The sequence below is a fragment of the Aedes albopictus genome, chromosome 2 (genome assembly GCF_035046485.1).
Source record: "Aedes albopictus strain Foshan chromosome 2, AalbF5, whole genome shotgun sequence".
Classification (NCBI taxonomy): Eukaryota; Metazoa; Arthropoda; class Insecta; order Diptera; family Culicidae; genus Aedes; species Aedes albopictus.
Window position 1 is genome coordinate 285,098,015 of NC_085137.1, and position 25,261 is coordinate 285,123,275.

A 25,261-nucleotide genomic window follows, 5' to 3' on the forward strand; every position below is an offset into this window, starting at 1 on the left:
CCTTCCACCAGTTGGCATCCGACGAATCGATGACGGTGACCTGTAGAGTGGGACAAGCAAAACCACGCATTAATTAAAACTGTGAAAAGGTACACACTCAATTGACATTTTCGCTTTTTGTTACCTTGTAGCCGGCGACTAAATCTAGCTCATCTTGATGTCGAGCTTTAAAGTTGTACAAAACCACGTAGATGTTTGTCGGTAACAATCGTTGTACTTTCTGAAATGGGTCAGAGCGAATGACGAAATCAGAATTGCAGTTAGAATTGTTCGGGCTTGTTGGATCTAAATTCAACATATTAATGGACACGCTTTAACGTAATGAAAAAAAATTATCAAAAGTATGAATTTAATCTTTTTGGTTACTTAAACGTATTTAATACCTTGATAAAACAAATACTCTCAATTCCTCGATATTAGGATACTTAAGCCTTCTCAGTGAATTTGAATCTCAAAAAGCAAACAACAGCTAGGTAATCTCGTCAATCCAATTCAACCAAAGTTATCCACTTAACAGAGCTATTCATCCGGTGTTTCACGACACATTAGACTGGTGGAATCCCATTTAGCTACCTACGAATAATTTTTGAATGACATCTACCTCAACCTAATCCCCCAACCCGCCGGCTGACATCATGTCCAGATGAATGATTCTAAAATGCAACCCAATTCAATGACCTCCTGTCGGATGGTGATTTTCCCGTTCACTGCACAGTGATTGCTTTTGAACTGGCGTGGCGTTGTTGCATCATCGGGAAAAATGGTTTTTAATTAAAATCACTGCTGTTTAAAATTCATGATTGAGTAAATACTGCTCACGACAGAATTTGGACACCGGCATGCGTCATGCTTTGTACCTCAGCTTGGTGTTGTGTGAGTACAATTCTGTGTTTCCATTTTTTATCGTATGTTGGATTTTCTTATGGTGATGTTCATTGTAATAAACATAATCGGATGATACCAAACTGACACAAAAATAATGGGGTCAGCAATAACTTTTATGATCTCAACCACTTATTCGAGTATGCATAAAAGGAGGTTGTGTAAAGGCAGATTTAAACCAAATCTTTTCTACGGTGTTTGGCTTCAATGGAAATTGGCACAAAGTTCTATAGAGTTGTCAAGATAGGATACTTATCATATTAGAGAGAACGCTATTTAAAACTTGCAAGTTTTCAAGTTACTAGAAAAAGATTTTTATGGCTGTTTTAGAAATACCATATACAGGGGATGGCCAAAATGTTTGGGATAGGCAACTTTTTTTTCTCTCACAAAAAAGTTCAACATGCTATAACTTTTTATAGAGTGCATCGAAAAATCTCAAATTTTGACTGTTTGTCAACCTATTATATGTGCATCATTGGTACAAATATGGGCTCGATTGATTAATCTTTCGCAAAATTAGAACCGTTTGGGTAAAACACTATTTTTCATTTTTTTAACTATTGAATAATTTTTATAACGTTTATCAACAATATATTGATACTTAATACAACGTTATAAAATGTAAATGTAAAATTGTTCAATCGAGTTCAAATTTGTACTAATGATGCACATATTATCAACCTGTTAAAACAGTCAACAGTCAACAGTCAAAATTTGAGATTGTTTGATGCAATCTATGAAAAGTTACAGTATGTTGATTTTTCTTGTGGGAGAAAAAAAGTTGCCTATCCCAAACATTGTGGCCACCCCCTGTAGATACCCTTGTTAGGATTCATAGAGCGGAGGCCGCCCAGCGTTCGCCTAAATACCGCCGAAGAAACGTACTCAGCCAGCACTCAGCGGTCGAATATTCCAAGTGCCTGGGGGTCGTCTTTTTATAGAAGACTTAGTGCACGATGAAGATGTGCTCGCTAGATAACTTCCCACTCAATCAATCACTTTAGGCGTCAGATGACTGGAATTGCTCTTTGTTCATAAATTCTTAATGATCACTTTACTTGTTGGTGGAGAAGACTAATACTTCCTTCTACTGTTCTGGTAGTTGTTCAGGTCTTACCGGATTCTTACTATTAACCGGTACAGACAGGGGATCAACCTGTCTGGTCCTACCTTGATAAGTTCCGCGGGAAGACACCCTCCAGTTGCTTTGTTGGTTTTGAGCTGATGTATAGCATCGTCGTAACTCTGTCGTACTGACGTAGTCATTTCCTCCATTTCCTCGATTCTTTGTGTTTACCCGAATGTACCCGAAGAGCGGTGGGGTAAAAGTTTGAATAAGACGCACACATACAAAAAGTGTTTTTTTTTTTACTTATTCGTTTATTTGGAAGGCTCGGGCGCCACTTGGGCATAACAGAGCCGAAATCATCTTTACATTGTTTTGTGTTGATTTAACATGTTGTTTTTAAATTTATACTGACTTAATACTAGGTTAGTTTTGGGAGCCGAAGTACTCGCGGCTGTTTCGAGGTTAGGGATAACAAATATATAAAGTTGGAAAGGACGGATTTAAGGGACTTATACTAAATTACTTGCTATCTTATACTAAAAACCTTGATGGGATCGACTGTCCTGATCTGTAACGGGACTAAACAGAAAGGGCTTCATCGGGAGACAACGACAAGAAGAGGACAAACGGAATGGGGGGCAACGAAAGACAGGGAGCGAACAACAAAACCAAATTTCGGGCAACGAAAACAATGAACGTACGAGATCAAATTCTGACATCAACACGTTTCAAAAACTGGTAAATAAGATCCATGTACTCCAAATCAAGACCTGCCAACACTTCTCTAACGGGTTTCTGTTGTTTTCCTCGGACCCGGAGAGTTTCATACAGCTCAGATCTGACTTCACGATGCTCATCGCATCCCCACACGACATGTTCGATATCCTGGTAAGCCACGCCGCAGACACAGAGATTGCTTTCCGAGAGCCCAATACGGAAGGTATGTGCGTTTAACAAATAGTGGTTGGACATCAGCCGACACATTACACGAATGAAATCGCGGCCTAAATCCAACCCTTTGAACCATGGCTTCATCGATACCTGCAGAATGATGGAGTGCAACCATCTACCCTTCTCTCCATCTCTCCATTTGTGTTGCCAGCTGATGAAGGTCTCCTGACGGGCTAATGCAAAAAAATCGTCGAAGGCAATTTGACGCTCGTAAATATCGCCTTCGCTAGCGCCCACCTTAGCCAGAGAGACCGCTTTCTCATTACCCGGAATTGAGCAATGTGAAGGGACCCAAGCTATGGTGATGGTGTATGAGCGTTTGGACAAAGCACTCAAGACTTGGCGAATTTCATTCAGGAAGTACGCTGAGTGCTTCATCAGTTTCATTGACCGAACAGCCTCCAGAGAACTTAGACTGTCGGTGAAAATGAAGTAGTGCTCAGGTGGGAGAGTGCGAATGTACTCTAAGGTGTAATATATAGCCGCTAGCTCAGCAATGTATACCAAGCATGGCTTTTGAAGCATGAAGGTGGCGCTATGAAATTCGTTGTAGACACCGAAACCAGTCGAATCATCGGTTTTCGAACCATCTATGAAGAACTATCTGTCCCCGCTAACATGCCCGAACTTACTTGCAAAAATTTGTGGAATACACACGGAACGAAAAGATTCTGGTATTCCGGTGATCTCATCCTTCATGGACAGATCAAAATCCACAGAGGAACTGTCGAATTCTGACAGGTTGTCACGATTGGTGTTAACCGGAGATGGGCTTACCTCCAACGTCATGTACCAGTAGTACACACTCATAAAACGAGTTTGAGGGTTCTGTTGAAGCAGCTTTTCGAAGTTTTCAATGACCAATGGATTCACAACCTCGCATCGGATGAAGAACCGGAACGATAACTCCGCAAAGCGGTCTGTCAGAGGCTGTACACCAGCGAGTACCTCAAAGCTTGAGTTCATGCAACCTAACGCGATCCGAAGGCAATGGTACTGAACCCGTTGAATCTTCAGCAAGTGTGTTTTCGCCGCGGATTGAAAACAGAAGCTACCGTATTCTAAAACCGACAGAATGATTGTTTGGTACAGCCTGATCAGATCTTCTGGGTGAGCTCCCCACCATGTTCCGGTAATAGTTCGCATGAAAATGATTCGCTTTTGGCATTTTTGTATCAGATACACAATGTGCTTCCCCCAGGTGCATTTAGAGTCGAACCAGAGACCGAGATATTGAGAAGACATGCTATGAGTGATTGTCTTACCCATCAGAACGAGCGGAAACTTAGCCGGTTTGTGTTTTTTTTAGAAAAGACAACCATCTCAGTTTTCTCTGGAGAGAACTCGGTACCCAGCTTGAGAGCCCAAGTAGACAAATTGTCCAAGGTATCCTGTAGTGGTCCTTGCAGATCAATTGCTATTGATCCCGTCACAGAAACAACACAGTCATCCGCAAGCTGTCTTAACGTGCAATTTTCCATGAGACAATCATCTATGTCTGTGACATAAAAATTGTAAAGAAGGGGGCTTAGACATGAACCCTGGGGGAGACCCATGTAACTTATTCGCGAAACTGTCAAGTCACCATGAGCAAATCTCATCTGCTTCTCAAACAGCAAATTGAGCATGAGCATGAGCATGAGCATAGATGACCGCACAATTCGTAGTTGCTACTCCGTGATTGACCAGAGCAATCGAAATTGCACAAGGAACCAATGAATAGGGCTTGGGACTAGCTTACTATTCTCAATGTACACAGGTCGAGAGCTCTCAACTTTAATAAGGTCAATAACGGCGCCGGCCACGTCCTTACGGTCATCGAGGATGGAAGGGAATGTTAGTAAGACAAACGTTGTTATAAAGACCGCGAATCGCTGCATCTCCACGTTTGTCTCAGGAAGGATTTTTTTGTTAGTAGGGTAAGGTACATTGTCAGTCCGGGAGTCACCTATGGTTGGTGATATGATTTGACAATGGATCAATATACACAAACCGCCGTTAACAACCGACCACTTTTCGACGCAAGAACTAGCCAAAAAGAAAATTCTATCGCGCGTCTCCACTCCACTAGGGAGCAGAAACCTTTAGTCTATTCCACACAGAAATACACTGAACACGACTCACTTGTCGGCGCCCGGATTTTTTCTCGACCGGCGAACCCGAAGTAACATTTTTCACTCTTTTGTGTAAATGCAAAAAATGAAAGAAAATATTTATTATCAACTAAAAGTGTATTGGAAACTAGCGCCGAAGGGAAGCGAAAAATTCGGAACCGACTCGAACCACGGCGCGCGCACACTCGTCCCGTCGTCGGAGCCCCTCAGAGAGAAGAGGAAAAAAAAAACAACTTTGCTGCTGCCGAACTACCGCACACTACTGACTGCTTGGCGTCCCGTCGTCGGAGCCCCGCAGAGAAAATAATATCACAAAAATCTAGCAGAGCGAGCGCGCGAAACTTTGCTGCTGCCGAACTACCGCACACTACTGACTGCTTGGCGTCCCGTCGTCGGAGCCCCGCAGAGGGAAGAGGAAAAAAATCGCAAAAATCTAGCAAAGCGAGCGCGCGAAACTTTGCTGCTGCCGAACTACCGCACACTACTGACTGCTTGGCGTCCCGTCGTCGGAGCCCCGCAGAGAAAATAAAATCGCAAAAATCTAGCAAAGCGAGCGCGCGAAACTTTGCTGCTGCCGAACTACCGCACACTACTGAATGCTTGGCGTCCCGTCGTCGGAGCCCCGCAGAGAAAATAAAATCGCAACCGCACACTACTCTCATCTGCTTCTCAAACAGCAAATTATACAAAAAGTTGTTTAAAATTGGTGAAAGGCCACTTTCGTGGAGTTTGTCGGAAAGAACATCGACACAAGCTGAATCAAAAGCCCCCTTAATATCCAAAAACACTGAGCCCATTTGCTGTTTTTGAGCAAAGGCAAGCTGAATTTCTGAAGAAAGTAACGCAAGACAGTCGTTCGTTCCTTTGCCTCTGCGGAAACCAAATTGTGTATCTGACAACATGCCCCTCGATTCAACCCATTTGTCCAGTCGAAAGAGAATCATCTTCTCCAACAACTTCCGTGAGCAAGACAACATCGCGATTGGACGGTACGAGTTATGATCCGACGTGGGCTTCCCTGGTTTTTGAATAGCTATCACTCTCACTTGCCTCCAATCATCCGGAACGATGTTGTTATCCAGGAACTGATTGAACAAGTTCAACAAGCGCCTCTTAGCGACGTCAGGGAGGTTTTTAAGCAAGTTAAACTTGATTCGATCCATCCCTGGAGCAGAATTGTTACATGAAAGGAGAGCAAGTGAGAATTCCACAATCGAAAACGGCCTATCCATGTCATCCCTATCTTCGGAAACATTACGAATTATTCGCTCCACGGGTACGGAATCTGGACAAACTTTTTTTGCGAACTTGAGAATCCACCGGGGAGAGCTTTCCCGATCCTCGTTAACCGACGACGCGTTACGCTTTCTTCTCCCGACGTTCCAAAGAGTTTTCATCGAAGTCTCGCGCGACAAGCCCTTGACGAAGCGATGCCAATAACCGCTTTTCTTCGCCTTGATCAATTTCTTAAACTTGCGTTCAAGGGAAGCGTACCGCTCAAAGTTTTCGACCGTACCGCCTTTACGAAACTCTTCAAACGCCGCGGATTTCTCGCGATAGATTTCTGTACCACTCACTGTCCCACCATGGATTGGGGGGTTTCCTACGAACTGACGGACCTGGTACTGGCCGACGTTGTGCCTGAAGCGCGCTACTGATGATCATTCTGAGAGAAACTGATACTCTTCCCGCGGTGGAAGGACTTCTACCGATTGCACACCGTCGACTATTGCTTCCGCGTACTTCCCCCAGTCAATGTGTTTCGTGAGGTCATAGGTGATGTCAATAGATGGAGGCTGCTGTGGGCCAATGGAAATAGAAACAACGATCGGCAGATGATCACTACCATGGGGATCCTGGATAACCCTCCATGTGCACTCCAGCGATAGTGAGCTCGAACAGATTGAGAGGTCTAATCGGCTGTCTCTAGGACTGCCATCTTTAGCTGGAGGTGCCACTCGCGTAACTTCCCCAGTGTTCAAAATTATCATGTTGAAGTCGTCGCAGAGGTCATATATCAAAGATGAACGGCTGTCATCGTACAGTTCCCCCCAGCCTGTACCATGGGAGATAAAATCTCCCATCAGCAGCCGTGGCTGAGGCATAACCGAGCAGATGTGGGCGAGATATCGCAGTTCCCGGTGGAAGATAAATGGAGGCGAAACTTAGGCTTCTCCCCCGGATAGTCACTGCACATGCGACGGCTTCAATGCCTGTCATCTGGTGTAAATCGACTCTATAAAATGAGTGCTGCTTTTTGATCCCTAAAAGCACCCCTCCATACGAGTCGGATCGATCAAGGCGGATGATATTGAAATCGGTAAAAGGTAGGGTCACATCAGGTGTCAACCATGTTTCGGAGGGCGCAAAAACATCGCATTGTAAATTGCTAAGTAAAAATTTAAAAACGTCTAATTTCGGCATTATACTACGACAGTTCCAGTGTAGAACGGAAATCATATCTTCGACCTCAGTGGTTAAATTAGCCATCGAAAGATACGATTGTCGCAAGAAAAGGCATTCTAGAAGCCAGCTGCTTCAAAAGAGGGGACACACAAGGAAGAAGTCCTTTAATAATGTTCTACACTGAGTCGGGAGCATTGAAGAAGTTGAGAATGATGTCTACGATGCCAGACAGCGTAAACATCGGAGCACCAAGAGGTTGTTCCTGGTTCTCTGAATGCTGTCCCTCTGGCTGAGAAGTCGAAAAAATTGGAACACCTGGGATTTTTGATGTTCCTGGGAGCGAAGGAAAGTCCCATTTATCTTGGATTTTGAATCCAGGAGGTGAACGTTTGGTGCCTTTCTTAACACTCCTAGATTTTGTCACGGTGGGTTGGGGGTCATTGCTAGGTAGATTCCGAGGTTTTTTGGTTGGTCTCTGGAGCCTCATCCGTTTCCTCGTTTCACCTTTGAACACAAAGGGAACCCCGTCTCCAACCTCAGAGTCAGAGCCCTGATCATCGAGAGACAAAGACGAGTAGATGTTGCGTGATTCAACGACCGGAGCAGCTTTCTTCAGTATCTCGGCGCAGCTTCGTCTTGAACGCTGCGGCAACGACCGTTTTTGATGTTGTTTTTGCTGTATGTACTTCGGGCAGACATTGAGATCATCTGGACGGTCACTGCCACAGTAAACACACTTGGGCGGCGTTTTACACGCACCGTCCACATGTCTCCCCGCATGTTGCACAGCGAGGTTTGTTGCCGCAGTACTGGGCAGTGTGGCCCAGCTGCTTGCAATTAGTGCAGTTCATAACCTTTGGTACATACAGCCGCACAGGTAGCCAAAGTTTGCCAATCACCAGCAGGTCTGGTAATGATGATCCGGAGAAGGTCACACAAAACTCATCCGATGGTGTGTAAACCTTTTTCTCGCCCTCCTGGCAGACCGAATGCAGTTGCCGGCAGTCCAGTATTGCTGCACTGCTGTGCTCGATAATCGGTCAATGCACCACGTGATACAATAAAAACGTGAAATTTTCTCAAATTAACTAAACTTTTGCGGCAAAAATTGTGGCCTTGCCAACCGCACGCGTCCCACCAGGGATAATCACTTAAACACTTGATCACTCGGAAAACTAGCGCTTTGGAAATTAGCCACCGAACTGGAAATATCTGGAGACAAACCAGACGAATGAAAAGTTGCGACTGTCTCACACGAACGCTCGCCAAAGAGTGACAAAAAGTGTCGTAACTCAAAATAAGAAAGAAATTTCGCGTAACTTTATCCAGCAAAATTTTAGCTGATGGATGGTAGAATCACCACACGGAATTCATTTATTTTCGTCTGCTTCGGTTTTTTGAGAAAAAAAAATCAACTAGGGTCGAACTTTTGTCCCACCTTACCCTATTCTAGAATAACACGAAAGAACAGCCTATGAGTTATGGAAAAATTATGATGAGCGTTCATTGTTTACAATTGAGTGCCATATTTTCAACCAGAACACCAGAAAAGAACGACCAATATTTAAAATCTGTATGGGAGCCTCCCGTTCTAGAGACCGGAGAGGTATCACACCAAGCTAAAATCCTTTCTTGCTCCCAAAAATACCCACATACAAAATTTCACACCGATCGGTTCTGCAGTTTCCGAATCCATAAGGGTCAGACAGACAAACAGACAGACAGAAATTAATTTATATATATAGACTAGCTGTCCCGGCAAACGTCGTACTGCCTGCCTACTGTGTTTTTGACGTGCAGCTCGATAGGGATTTTTCCCGCAAGGTCATTTGTATGAGAGCCCCCTGTTCCCGAAACCGGAGAGATCTCACACCAAGCTAAGAACCTTCCTCGGCCCCGACAGCACCCACATACAAAATTTCACACCGATCGGTCCAGTAGTTTCCGATTATATAGCGGTCAGACAGACAGACAGACAGACAGACAGACAGACAGACAGACAGACAGACAGATATTCATTTATATATATATATATAGATTAATCAAAAGTATCGTAAGATTTGTTTAATTACCGGACTTATAAGACCAAAACAGTATGTGAACGTTATATTGTGGAGTTTGCAAGATATTCTCCACCCAAAATGTGAACAAACGAACCCAATATCTGCAGACTGTATAGTCTGTCGTTCTTTTCATCAAGTTGTCACTCCAACAGATTGTTATTGAATAGATGGAAATCTTTAGCTACCGTTTAGCCTCTTAGCGGCTACAGTGTTCTCTTACCTGTGACTGTCGAACCGGTGATGGACACGGTGACGTGCTGGCAGATGATTGGCTTCTGTCTATTTCGTCTGGTAGGTCAACCGAACCCGTCTTCATGCCGCGGTTGGCGTACAGGAATTTCCGCTGGTTGCCCGAGGGGCTCGACGGAGCTGTTGATTGATAACAAATTCAATTAGAGGACAATTTCGTCCGTGGGATCATAAACGCTTGGTGGTGTGGGTATTAAGTTTGTTTCGTGTTGGGAGATCGTTCTTTTGCTAGGGTGCTTATGTATGACCCGAGCATATAATAGTGATGGAGCGAAAATACAATTTAATACTTACAGTGTAATCTACTATTGTTTGATGGTGGCGTGCTATGTTCTAAGTGACCACCAGAGCCTCCATGGCCGCTATGAGCGGAGGGCCCCGGGTATCGTCTGCGCATTTGTCCATGCAATTCGGACGATTCTGGTGAGTCCAAGCTGAGTGATTTCATTCTAAGGTTCAGCTTTTGCCGACGTGGTGAGTGCGGTGCTATAATAATTTTTACATGATGGATTACGTTACTATATGCTTTCAATGTTTTTTCTCGATTGTTCGTGCCAACATATAGAAACAGAGGCTTTGTATGGAAGTAAAGAAGCATTCAGGCAGCATAGAGGGATGTGAGAGCAGCGAATCTGACGTATTACATGCGTTGATAAATTTATGTGAGGAGAAACCATGATTGATTTATAAGCTACAAATGTTAGCGAATGGGATCATAAATTACAACAATTCAAAATGATTGACAAATGAGAACATGGATGCCATACACTACAAGCCAAAAGATTTTAGATCAATATGCGGTTAAACTAGGTGATAAAAAACCAAAAAATATAGTACTGTCAATTTATTTCATTTGATATGTATAACAATTCAAAAAAAATATCGAATAATAACTTATACCATGTTAAACTTTTGATTTTTATTACAAAACACAGTATTACTAACCAAAAAATTTCAACGAGAAACACACATCAAATGTTTTTCATATATTTTGTAAACAGGACTAAATAACGTTAGCTTATTGACGAAATGCTGTCAGGCCAGCAAGGCGCAGAATTTTTAACCACCTTACCATTTCATTTTGAGTTGCAAGTTACGTTTAAATTCACTATCTTTTGAATGTAACATTAGAGTGGGACACCGAAAGACATTTTACTCCTGTACGCATTTTGAGTTCCTTTTTGGTCCCATATCAACTGTGCAAAATTGCAGCTCGATCGGAGAAACTATATTTTAGCGCCAGCCATTTTAAGTTTTCATACGATTTACTATGGGGAAAATCACTTTTTCAAAGAAAAATCGCCACAGGTTGTCCCTTAGCCCCTAAAAATAAATCAATGAATGATTTCTGTTGGAAATTTTACGAGGAATTAACTCTCCGAACACCGCAAGGTGATCTAAGGCATGTGGAAAAAGTTATTAACTGAAAACCGAATGACATACCAATGCTGTTTAACATGTAAGGAATAACAATAAATAATAAAATCTCGTCAATTTATCAATCGGGTGAGGCTTAATAACTTTTTCAACGAACGTCGCATCGGTTTGCGGTCTTCGGAGGTCTGATTCCTAGTGAAGTTTTCTACAGAAATCATTCATCGACTTATTTTTTGGGATCTAGGGGTGACTCCTAGCGATTTTTCTTTGCAGATATAAAATTTCCCCATAGTAAATCGTATGAAAAACTAAGAATGGCGGGCGCTAAAATATAGTTTTTCCGATCGATCTGAAATTTTACACAGTTGATATGGGATCAAAAAGAAACTCAAAAAGTATACAGGAGTTAGAGTTTTTCCATTTTTTGTATTTTCCCATATAAACCGTGTACCAGGCTAATGTAACATCCACCCATCCATCCATCCATAAAGCACCCTGTGTAATTGTTATCTTTTCAAATTACAACTTCTGTTTGTCAATTTCAAAGCAGCATACAGTATAGCTGATCGTCATCATTATTTCTATTAGCTTTATTAAGGAGATTTTCAGCCCGCGGCTGGTTCATCTCCAATCGTCATCATCATCATTATCAATTTATAGAACCGACGGCCGCAAGAGCGGTTTGGGTAACATAATCTAAATGGATATTTATAGGTATTCAGACCAGTTGCGGGACTTAAAGTGAGGTTGACGGAAAACGGGGAGAGTGTTAAAGGGTGTTCAAGACGAAGTTGATGGGGAAGGGAGGCTGAGTACATTTTGTCTAAGGGTAACCAAGAACCCCCTTTGAGCATATTTTTTGAATCTTGTAACTAGTGATCATTCGAAGAATAATGAACAAAGTTCATGCTGGCTCAGCTCGTTCGATGACTGCCCACGGTATTTATTAATTTCCATGAGCATGGGGAATCGAATCTACTAGCGTAACTAGTGATCGCGTGCTGTATTACGGAGAAGGTTTACACTCCTCACGTAGCTTAGCACTTATTTAGCTTAGCAATTTTCCCTTGACATTTTTCTGAAATCCCCCAAAATATCCTGGAGTTCCCACCTAGAAACCTATTTGAAATCCCCTGAAACCCACAGAAATCTACTGAAATTCAGTGAAACACCACTGAATGCTTCCAGAATGCTTTGGAACCTCTATGAAGCTCATCTTACACTCCCCCGAATGCCCTCTCAATTCCCCGAAACCACCATAAAACGCCTATGATTTTTTTTTTTAAATCTCATGACACCTCATGAAACATCCCAAAACGTCCATAAATCCCACTGAAATCTCCCTGAGAGCTCCAGAAACATTTTCTTAAATTTTTATAAGGCCTCCTGAAGCCCCTTGAAATCACCTGCAACCATCTGAAACCCACCAAAACGTCCTGAAACACTTTAAAATCCCGGAGACCCCAGAAATACCTCCTAAATTATCTCAAGGTCCTTGAATCGTCCCTCGATTCTTGCATCCGCCTGAAACCCCAAAAAAACCTATGAAATTCCTCTGAGACCTCCATAAACTACCTTAAAATTCTCTAGAGGTTCTTGAAACTCTCTAGAATCCCCTCAAGCCCTCTAGAACTTTTTTATAACCCTTCTGAAAATGTTCCAAAATACGCTGATTCCCCTGAAATATTTGGGACGTTCTTTAAACCCTCTGAATCCACCTACAAAATCATAAAATGCCTTGGAATCCTGTTCCATGCTCTCTGAAACCCTTTTAACCTAGCAAAAGTCCACGCATCCTGCCTAAGAATGCTAGAAGGAGGATGCAAAGAGCTCGCACCGATGAGGGTAGAATGGAACGAAGTGAGGCCTACAGGGCGGCCAAACTGGCACTGAACAAAGAGATTAAGGCACGAAAGCGGACGCGCTTCGAAAATCTCTGCCAGGCAGCCAATACGACGTCTTGGGATGATGCCTACAGAGTAGTCATGGCCAAAACGAAGGGTGTGGAAGCACCCCAGAACACTCCCCCGAGATGTTTTGACCCCTAACTCATGGTGTGATGCGGCTTCATGCTTACCGTGCCTAGGAATGAATGGCTAGGGGGGTCTAATGAAAAACTAACCGTAAACGGAGCCTGTGGAGCGCCCTGGTGCCCTCCACAGTATGTTGCCCTTACTGCGCTGACCGGAGCAATGGTGCAGTGGATCTTGTGTTTCTCCGCGTCAATCGGCTGCCACTCTTTAGTTTCACTTCGTTAATGTCGTTAATTAGTTTAAATTTTCACCTATATGGTTTCGCATTATGCGATTCACACAGTGTATTCTGTGTATCCTCGCCTTTGGCGTTTTCCAATCGATACCGATCTGGTTTTGTTGCTGCTGTTCATTGGTGTGCTGTTGTTGCGAAGAGTTTAATCTTGCCTAGTTTGGGGTAGTGGCTACGGTTACGAGAGCTCAGATCAATCTTCAGCATAAAAGAACAGCAACAATCAATCTTTGCAGACTTATGCAAAATGGTTCAGCCCAAGTGGCCTTGGTCCAAGAACCTTACTTCCGTAAAGGGACTTTATATCTAGGAAACCTTGTGAACCCGGTGTTTGCTACTTTCAGTAAACATGAAATGGCAAACTCACGTATCATGTCTCGAGCCTGTGTGCTTGTCAACAACGCAATAGTTGCTGCACTCTCTCACATCTCTGAACTAAGCACCAGAGCTGGGTTCTATAACATTTACCCGAAAACCATTTACCCGAAACACATTTACCCGAATGGCATTTACCCGAAAGTCATTTACCCGAATGCGACAAATACCCGAATGCGACAAATACCCGAATGCGACAAATACCCGAACGCGACATTTACCCGAATGCGACATTTACCCGAATGTGACATTCACCCGAATACGACATTTACCCGAATTCGACACTTGCCCGTAAAATGCAAAAAAAAAACCGTGGACTTGATCCCCATATGATTTGTCAATAATAAATATGTTATGGCCCGGTGTTATACAGCCGTAAGACCTTATAATCATCAGGCCAATTGATCATCATGCACTCTGTTACAGGACTAACTGGCGGTCAAAATGCAATTTTAATTTGAGGATTTTTTTTAAGGTTTGGTTTTTTTAACGTCTCCACATCACAAGCCCGAACGCCAATCCGAAATCATTCAGGAGGTCGCCCAAAAAGTGTTCACTGTAGGCAATTTATTAGAAGTTGATAAAACTTAATCAGTTAGAAAAGGGTAATCCTTGGGCAATCTTTAGCAACGTTGTGATTCATAAAAGGTTTACTTAGAGGGAAGAATTATCAAGTTAAACTTCCCTAATACAAAGAAATAAAAAATTAAGGGTTTACGGAAACGTAAGAAGCAAATGCAATGCATTTAAAAAAACTGCGACGAAGGGAAAGGTTGCATATCCGATGGCCGAAGACGATGTACTTGTCTATTCAAATATGGATTCTGAAGAGCTCAGTATGCTTGCCTAACCGTCCTTTTTTTGAAAATATTGTGTTCTCTTAAAATATGCATAAACATTTGCTATTGGTGCTAATTCCGAATCACATTTTAATAAACAATTCTCCCTTCTTTTTATTATTGACTGTTCTTTAAAACAGTCAACACAACAATATATTTGTTAAAGTTTTTATTTGAGAATTCTTTTTATTTCAAGCTATGACTGTTCTTTCGAAGTTATTCCTTTGAAAGCTATAAGTATTTTAATCTGAAATGTTTCCTTCTTTCAAATGTTGAATACTCTTTCAAATAGACGATCTTACAACCATACCCCCACGAAATTCGTTTTTATCATAATTCATTTAGTATTGAGTTCTTGCACCAGACCTTGTCAAATGACTAGCTTTCTGATAAGTGAGAATGCCCGAAAAGACATCGAGCCATTCGGCTAAAAATCATTGATGCCGAAAGTCATGAGGATGAATGTTTAATTGTCACCAAGAAGTTTAAAATAAATTAAACTGTTTTTAGCACAACTGAACATTCAAATGTAATCACTTTTTCATTACCAAGCTATTACATTTTAGCAACACAGGCTGCTTTGAGCTACTTATATACATTTATATACTTGTTCACAATTTAGAAGTCATACTGCAAGTATTCTCTACTTCTTCTAATATTTGCCTTCTTTTTAAAATAGGCCGTTCTTTTGAATTGCCAACTGTGTACTGTAGCTGAGTTGGTCGTCCAAACTGGAAATAGAGGCTATTTTTCGAGTTGGAATGTTATATAGATTATTTGCAGACGAACTTCTAACTCCATGAAAGATTTGTCCTTCTTTGAATAATAAGCTGTTTTTTCAAGTTAAGATTTACACAATTGACTGGTAGCCAAATTAGCAACTTGATAAGATATTCTCCTTTTTTAGAATAGACTGTTCTTTCGAGGCCTGCTAATCGATCGATCTATCATTTTTTCGACGTAATGACCACTCGGTTAGTATGCTTGGCTTACTATCCATTTCTCTACCTATAACGGGGTAATGACCCATTCGGGGTCATTCGGGGTCATTCGGGGTCATTCGGGGTCATGGCTTTTGGGATAAAGTCCTATTCGGGGTTATGGATTTCGGGCCGTGTCATTAGGGGTAATTTGGTAGAGTTTATTTTACAGAAATAGTGTTAACCTCACTAAGTTGTTTGGTGGTCAAACTATTCATATCCTTCGGAGATTTTTCCTTCTTCTCTTCAAAGGCTGTTCTTTCGAGTTGTACTGCTGCATATTTTATTGGCGTTCGAACTACTAACTGTATATGAGTTTTTTTCCTTCATTCGATCACAGGATGTTCTTTTAAATTACATTTTTCGGGATTGAGTGATGGATTCCAAGTCTACACCTAAGAATTTTCCCTTCTTTTAATAACAGGATGTTCTGTATCGTGAACAAATTGCAAAGTTTTTTATCAAGGGTTTTTTCTAATGATATGTTGATTTGCCGAGGGCTGTTCTCTAATCGATTCGATCTAATGATCATTCGGCCTACAAATAAAGTTTTTTCTCTTCTTTAAATCATAAACTGTTCTTTGCTTATCGAAAGAACAGCTTATGAATCAAAGAAGGGTAAATCTCTAGAGGGAATGCCAACAGAAAAAAACAAAAATATCAAGCTGCAGTAATTAGTCTTATTCAGGTGCTTACCCTGTGAGTTCCTATCGCGGATCATTTCAGAGAAAATTTAATAAAATGTGTTTTTGAGGAATTCGACATTAAAAATATTTGTCGGAGCCGCAATACAAAATAATACATGAACTTTTTGCATTGAACAAAACAAATGAACTTTACTAACAAAATCATAATTTATGCAGAGTAATAAACTATTCGAGTAAATGTCGCATTCGGGTATGTGTCGCATTCGGGTAAGTGTCGCATTCGGGTAAATGTCGCATTCGGGTAAATGTCGCGTTCGGGTATTTGGCATTCGGGTATATGTTACATTCGGGTAAATGGTTTTCAGGTAAATGTCTTTCGGGTAAATGGTTTTCGGGTAAATGTTATAGAATCCCAGAGATGTATATGCTATCACAATTGATGTATCTGTTGGAAACCTCATCAGGAAATACGTCTATTGTTCTGTGTATTTACCGCATGATGAACCATCCCCTACGGATGCTTTCAAACAAGTCATCGCATACTGCACTTCAAAAGGCCTTCCGCTAATTGTTGGCAGTGATGCTAATGCTCACCATATCATCTGGGGCAGCTCAGACATTAACTTGAGAGGCTCCAGTTTGATGGAGTACTTAAGTAGTATAGATCTTGCATTACTTAACATAGGCAACCGCCCAACCTTCATGGTATCTGCTAGAGAGGAAGTGTTAGACATAACGCTTTGCTCTAGTAGAATTAGTTACGAGCTGACCAATTGGCATGTGTCAGATGAAAAATCTTTATCTGACCATCGTTACATCTTTTTTGAAAATTTAAATGTTACTTCGCAAACATTGCGTTTCAGGAATCCCCGGTCATTGTTGACTGGGATCTTTTTACTGATTTGGTTGCGGCAAAATTTCATGGATACTCACAATCCATTGACACTCCAAGTGATTTAGATGATGCCGGTGATACTACAACGACCTTCATCATGGAAGCTTTTGAAGAAGCATGCCCTCTACGGTCTGTGAAGATCACAAGAGGAACCCCTTGGTGAAAATCTAATCTAGCGAAACTCAGGAAACAATGTAGAAAGAGTTGGAACAGACGACGTTTGGCTAGATCGGAGGCTTTCAGGTCGACTCGCAAGGCCTACAGGAAAGCTCTCCGGTCTGCTGAACGATCCGGCAGGAAAAACCTTTGTACAAATGTTTCCAGTTTGAGTGAAGTCAGTCGGTTAAATAAAATCCTTGCGAAATCTAAGGATTTCCGAGTGAACGAACTTCGTCTGCCAAATGGCGATCTGACTTTCTCTGATGAGGAAGTTCTGGAATGCTTATTCATCACACACTTCCCTGGATGTGTGGATACTACAACTTCGGATGAACCTAATGTTTTTTCTTGTAGTTACGATTCCCTGGCTTCGGCTCGGAGTATTGTAACTAGAGAATCGATTGAGTGGGCACTTAGCTTTTCTCCTTTCAAATCTCCTGGGGCAGATGGGTTTACGATATCGAGAAAGCATTCGCTCAAAAGCAATTTTGTTTGGGTGTTTTCTTAGATATCGAGGGTGCCTTTGACAATGTGCCTTTCGATGCCATATTGAAAGACGCACGGAGTCATGGTATATCTCTAATGATTTCCAATTGGATTCATCAAATGCTCAAAAACCGATATCTTTTCTCGACATTGCGTCGAGCAGGGATTGGGAAATTGAGTGTTTGTGGATGCCTACAAGGGGGAGTGTTCCCTAGCAGAGTCTGACAACAAAATGATAGCAAATCGAAAACTCCATTTGTATTCAACTGCAAATTGATATCACATTTTGATATCAATTGGTCTTGACTAAATTTGATTTTAAGCTTAGATTTCGTTTTGCTGTCACTTCTAACTATTTAAAAAAAAAGTTTTTAAGTTATTCACTTCTAGGCAATCTTGTATAAGAACTCCAGTATGGTATTTAGGATTTGATATCAATAAAAAAAACCCTATATTTAACGATTTTTCCATTTTTTCGTACTGATAGCAAAAACAGTTATCAATTTGCTATCACTGATGGCAGGAATTGTTTTCAACTTGTTGTTACGGGAACATTTTTCTGCTTTTATTTTTGATGTTTTTACCGTTAAAACGACCATAACGACAACAACATGCGTCATCATAATTTGCAATATCACAACATCAAAATTTGTTTTCAATTTGCTGTCGGACTTGGCTCGGGTTGTCATCGCTTTTGTGGAATCTCGTAGCAGATACGCTATTGAGGCAACTCAATAAGAGCGGTTTTCCTACTTATGGTTTTGCCTACAACTACCTAGCATTGTTAGTTGGTATGTGTATCACCACCCTTTTCGACCTGATGCAAAGCGCCCTTCAGGTAGTTGAGGGTTGGTGTCGCCAATATGGCCTTCCGGTTTATCCGAGTAAAACATCTATTGTTCTTTTTACGGAAAGGCGAAACCGTAATGGCGTTCGACCTTTGCGTCTCTTTGATTCTGAAATCGATGTGACTGAACAGGTAAAGTACGTTGGAGTCATTCTTGATTCCAAGCTTTCCTGGATACCTCACATTGAGTTCAGAATCAAGAAAGCTTGTATGGCCTTCGGGCAATGCTGGCGAACCTTTGGTACAACTTAGGGTCTAAAACCCAAGTATATCAAATGGATCTACACAACTGTTGTTCGGCCAATATTGGCTTATGGATGTCTTGTGTGGTGGCAAAAGGGCGAAATGAGAACGGTCCAATCAAAGTTAGGCCATCGCCAAAGGATGTGCTTAATGGCGATGTCTGGAGCGTTCTCTTCAACTCCCACGGCAGCGCTCAAAGTTCTCTTTGACGTTGTCCCACTACACATTCATCTCAAACAAGAAGCACTTTCTTGCACTTACCGGTTACGGGTACTCGGTGTACTAGAGGAAACTCCTGTGAACCGCACATCAACACACAAAAAAAGAAGTGAAAGAAGTATTTCAGACGGCATCGTATGTTACACTGATGGCTCCCTTCTCGAAGGTCGAGCAGGTGCTGGCGTTTATTCTCGTGAGCTAAGGCTGTATCAGTCTTACTCACTTGGTAGATACTGCACCGTTTTTCGGGCCGAAATCTTTGCTCTTCAGCACTTCAGCAGCACGTAATGGGCAAAGTAATATACTTCTGTTCAGATAGCAAGGCTGCTATTAAAGCTCTTGCTTCGGCCAACTCCAGGTCGGAAATAGTTATCGCTTGTCGAACTCAAATCGAGGAGCTAAATTCAGCAAACGCTGTTCACCTTGTATGGGTACCTGGCCATTCTTCCATCGCTGGAAATGAATTGGCTGATGAGTTAGCTCGCACTGGAGCATCACATGACTTCATCGGCCCTGAGCCATCTTTTCCGATATCGAAGTGTTGGGTAAAGCTTCAGATTCACACCTGGGCTGCTACTCAACACAGACAATACTGGAATAGTTTGGAATCATGTCGTCAAACCAAATTGTATTGTACTGAGCCATCACCAAGGGTGGCGAAGTATCTTATAAATCTGTCAAAGCAGAATTGCAGCATTCTGGTCAAAGCATTGACTGGCCATTGCCGACTCAGCTATCACATGGCGAATATTCAGCAAGCTGATTCATTTGCATGTGATAGCTGTGAATCCGATTATGGAACTTCGTATCATTTGATATGTAACTGTTCAGTTTTCGCGCAACTGCGTTTCCGAGTATTCGGTAAATACTTATTAAGTGAAACTGACTTCAGAGACCTGAATATTCAGGATATTCTGTTGTTCTTAACCCGCTGTGGTAAAGAGCTATAGGCTCTCTTTTGCTTTATGCGTTATTACAGTGCCCTTTTCAGGGCGCTGTTTGAACCCGTTGTGGTACGCTTATGCGTTAGTACCCTCTTCCAGGGTACTTTTCTGATATCTGATACCTGATGCTCTCTGAAACCCTTTTAACCTAGCAGAAGTCCACGCATCCTGCCTAAGAATGCTAGAAGGAGGATGCAAAGAGCTCGCACCGATGAGGGTAGAATGGAACGAAGTGAGGCCTACAGGGTGGCCAAACTGGCACTGAACAAATAGATTAAGGCACGAAAGCGGACGTGCTTCGAAAATCTCTGCCAGGCAGCCAACACGACGTCTTGGGATGATGGCTACAGAGTAGTCATGACCAAAACGAAGGGTGTGTCAGCACCGCCACAACACTCCCTCAAGATGTTTTAGAAGATAGCTGCTCCCACCCCACGATAAAAGACCGTGGTCCTCCGTCAGTAGAGATATCGATCCGGATAACATTGTTGAAAGGATGTGTACGGAAGCGGACAAGTGGGATTCCGTTACTTCCACGGTTTCTCGAATCGTACTTGAACTACAAAGAAAATAGCGGGTCGACCAACAGCAAGTTGAGTTGGCCCTTCTCCCCATTCGGGATCTTGAGTCCAGCGGGTAGTTTACAGATTTAGCCAGACTCAAGCTTTCAGGGGCCAGCGGACAATTTAAGACGGTAGTTGGTGGAACGCTTACCAATAGAGAGTACTCATGTACGATCCCTCCTTCTCGAAGCCATCTCTTACGGGTGTCAATAAGCTTTTGCTCCAAGAAACGCCCGAGATCCCCTTTCCTGAAAGCTACGTAAATCACTTTGAAAATTACATGTCTAGAAAATAATTTAGATAATAAACAGGTTCTTTTAAATTTATGACTCCATTAAACCCACTAATACCCAATTTTTTGATTTTGATCCAAATATTATTTTTCGACATCTAAAATCGATTTAAACATGTTTTGGAAGATGATTCTTTTTAATTTTCGTTTTTGTGAAATTTAATTTTCGATTTTCCTAATTTTTATTTTTGAACATCCCTACTGTAACGGACAATGCCGACAGGCACTTATTTTGGGTAAACAATTAGTGTTGGTTTGAGCCGTACATCGAGCAGTCGCCTTCATATTGTGCACTCATTAACTGCATAATTTGAAATCTTTCCACGTTATTTCGTGTCGCGTTTTTTATCATTCGCCGGTTTTCTGAACACGTTACACTACACTTTGGTATATTTTCTGGAAGCCTATTTGGCATACTAATTTTTGAAGACTGAAACATTTTGAGATTGAAGATTGTTGTTAAAATATATCTGTTTTTTTTTTTCATTGAAAGTTTAATTTTCCGTGTAACTTTTAAGATAATCACTTTAGAATGTATTCCTTTATTTCCTTTACTATAACAGAATGATTGTGGAAAATTTTAAAATATTCTGATTGTTGCGATTAAATACAAAAGAATCAATGGTATCTAAAAAGTGATCAATCATAAATTTTTCAATAATTTCTATAAAATGTCAATACGCTTTAAAACACACCAAAAATACTTTCATTGTAGGGTCATTGATTTAATTATCGAATGCAAAACAACTCATAGTGACTATATTTGAATATTAGTGATGAACTGGAAATCGTAACTTCAATCAGCCTTAACGATTAATAAACGGTACCAGATAAGAAGAGTTAGATGTGTACTAGGAATTATGTTTTGAGTAGCTCTAATCACCCTTAAGTTTAAATACATCACACCTAATCAATGGAAGATTTGTTAAATATGTAGCGGGTTAGGTGTTAGTGAAGCACAATCAAATTTTCCCGGAAAGCCAAAGATTTACCCTTCAATCGCTTTACTCCTTGTCTCCATTGTTAGCGTATCCCCAGAAGAAACTTCCTTTATCGCTCGGAAAACTCCCGCTAAGCATTTCAAAAGAATACATCAGCAGCACGGCCACCGGGGAGATGACTTGGCGCTTCACATTTTTCGACACTACATTCTTGCCCCGGTGGTGCCGAGACAAGGATTTGTGCTTCTTTTTTTTCTGATGGCTCGAACGATGGATACAAGAGATGCTACGGAACGTCGTAAGCCATTACATCATTATCCAAATTGGATTAATGGCACAACCGGCTTGCTGGTTCTTCATTGTACGGCTATTCTTCCTGCTGCTGTACTGGCCACGGTTGCAGTTCCCTGAAGACTTTTCGATTGCTGATCAATTGAAGTTGACATTTCGTTCGTTTCGTTCGGATTGATGTGAAAGGATGATGGCTTTGGCGGAGATTTGAAGATTGTCGTCCTAGTTTGTGAGCTTGATGTATTGGAATGCTATTTTTGTCTATAGATTGCAAACTGGACTGTGTTCATGTATTTGAACGTCACAATAAATGTAAAAAAAACGCATGTTTTTCTTATCACACGAATTAAAACAAACTAGTTGTACGATTGACAGACCAGACTTCTTGCATAAATACTGTGCAAAACGTGGGTGAAATGTTTTTACCGTCGTTGGGGGTGAGAATGGGTCAAAAAGGGATACTCAATGATTGTTTGTTAAATAACAAATGCAATTGAAGTCGGAATAACTTTTTATTTGGTATGTATACTCTTCTATGTGGTAATGAAAGTTTAGCAAGAAAGTATCACATTATATGAATTACTTACTAAACTACAAATGATTGAAAATTGACCCAATCTCACCCCTTAGAGAGGGTGAGAATGGGTCAAAGTATTCGAAGTCACCTATCTAAGAATATAAGTTAATTTTATTGATCATATCTAGTAAATCTATTTAAAATACAATGTAACCATGACGAATAAAAATTTAGGTAATTTTAAAAGATGATAAATCCACCTAAAAGGGCTAATGAAACCGAAAAAAATGATTGAAATTTGATAAAATAACGTTTGTGTGTTGTATCGCCATTTTTAGCCACCATAACCATCCTCATTTAAAGTTTCAACCTCCAAGAGAGGAGGGAGAAAGATTACAATGAGGGAGGGACGCATTGAAAGATTGATTGAAAAAAAAAATGATATTTTGAGTATACTGCATAAGAAATGTTTAACCAAGCCCTCCGTTATAAACTCTTATGTACATGATCATTGGCCTCTCAAGATAGAGGGTCGTTTAAATATTATGTTATACAACATTTCACATTATTAGACCCTCTCTCGCAATAACATTTAAACTAATATGCAGTGCACTGAAGGCTAGATGATGATTAGAGGAGCTGTCCAAACGCATGGGTGTATTTTTATAAATGATTCTAGGCACTAAACGTATGAACACACTCGCTTGACGCTTCTTCGACATATTTTCAAAAAAAATCGTGCTGTTATGAAGATACGGTAAACATGGCACCACTTTAAAGTCAAATGGGGACTGGATGACAAGTTGAATTTTTAGTTAAGGTAATTTGCAGTCGATAACTTGCTTGACCCAATCTCACCCCCATTCTTAATATTTAGACATAGGGTCGAAAATATTGAATTTTTAAATAAAAAGTGCATTGACAGCCCACTTTTTCGTTGCATCAACCAGGTTAACCAGGCTACAGTTAACTACTTATAAGAAAATTTATGGTTAGGTGCTTGTGTGGAACATTGCGAAGGAGAATTTTTTTCAGAGTGATTTACTAGTAGTTTCATCACATAAGTTTAGCCACAAATTTAACAAAAAACGATTATTGCTAAACATCTTATTCTGCATCATGACGTTTAAAAACATCTCCTCTTTGAAATAATATAAAGTTTTCAATATAAATTAGCGATAATTGACAAGTTATTTCAAATTTTATGTTTCTCCGTTTTGACCCAATCTCACCCCCCAGACCCATTGTCACCCCCATCGACGGTACTCTACTTTATTAAATTCAAGATGCTCACAGTTCATTATCGAGAATATTTATTATAACATAAATAACATCGTTTTGATGTGAAATTCAAGCGATTACACATTGATTATGTGGCATCAACCTATTAACTACCACGCGCCTCCATCCCAGAAAGATAATATGAGCACAACTTTGCAGCACTGTAAATTGGCAATGGATGCATGAAAAATGAAAAAGCTTCACACATATCCTTACTTTATATATTAAATAAATTTAAAGTTGATTTTCATTCCGGATCAAAGCGGAAAGCTCCTGCAAGCGCTTTGTACCCTAAAATTTTTCAGCACCTAATCAGTAATGACACATTCTACCGTGACGTTAGAACGTTTTGACCCTCAAATATTTTTGCATATTCGGATTCCTTGTAAAATTTCCAATAAATATGATCTATTGAACAGTTAGTTTTCATCGGAAAAGTATGTTAAAAATGTGAATAAGTAGCGTGACGTTACAACGTTGTAACGTCACGCTGCTCATTTCTATTTTTAACATACCTTTCCGATGCAACAAACTGCCCATTGTAAAAAGGCAGTTTGTTACAAGTTGGCATATTTGATTAAAAGCAGCAGTTGAATGTTTTTGAGTGTCCAAATTTACTTTGGTCAATCAATTAGCATTGAATCGATTTGGCCTAGATCCACTCGCCACTGCGAGCATAACAAGCCACATATAGCCCTGACTTTGAATACTTTTCAAGTTCAAGGGGAGAAAAACTTTGCATACACCATATGCGACAATATTTATAAACACTCTTCCTCTAGAACGACCACCGATAGTATGGCGTTTAGCTGAGAGTTGTTTATGTTTGGAGAAATATCGATCGGACGCGCGATCAAAACGCAATGCGTGTTGCAAGCGACAGTCCATCTTGGGTTTTCTTTTTGTTCTTCCATTTAGAACAGATTACCTCTAACGGAACGTGGCCTATGTATCGATGGATAAAGACAGGAATCCATCTACTGATTCATTTAAGGCATAGATTTAGCCACTCGTTCAAGGCGAGAACCTGGGGTAAGGAACAATCGATCCAACTGTGATTATGAGTATTCGTACTACAGGGGTTCTCGAACGAATTTGAGTACGAGACATTTTCTTCATATATTTGAGTACGAATCAATCAATTGGGAAACTTCATTTTCATCACGAATTAGATCTTACCCCACCACTTTATATTGATAGTGTGTGAAAATTTTATTTATGGGTAGGGGTTGCAAATATGGACTATGGTGGGGAGTAAACCATATTTCGGATAAATATTCCGAAGGTGAACCGATCTCCCCCCCACCACTCTTTAGGGATATTCTGTAGGACCCGTATCCCGATCAAGACCGATCGTGGATCC

The 25,261-nt window shown here is 41.0% G+C and overlaps 1 protein-coding gene across 1 annotated transcript; it reads right to left on the bottom strand.

The window, feature by feature from the left end:
• Window position 1: 1 nt before the first annotated feature.
• On the bottom strand, window positions 2-22,427 carry LOC134286615 (SH3 and cysteine-rich domain-containing protein 3-like; the record flags this gene model as incomplete). The annotated part of the gene is made up of 5 exons (XM_062848249.1): window positions 21,861-22,427; window positions 10,032-10,223; window positions 9,709-9,857; window positions 125-220; window positions 2-40 (listed from the first exon to the last, which is right to left on the bottom strand). Coding segments are annotated over exons 2-5 (438 nt in total), but the record flags the coding sequence as incomplete, so codon positions are not given.
• Between the last annotated feature and the right edge of the window lie 2,834 nt (window positions 22,428-25,261).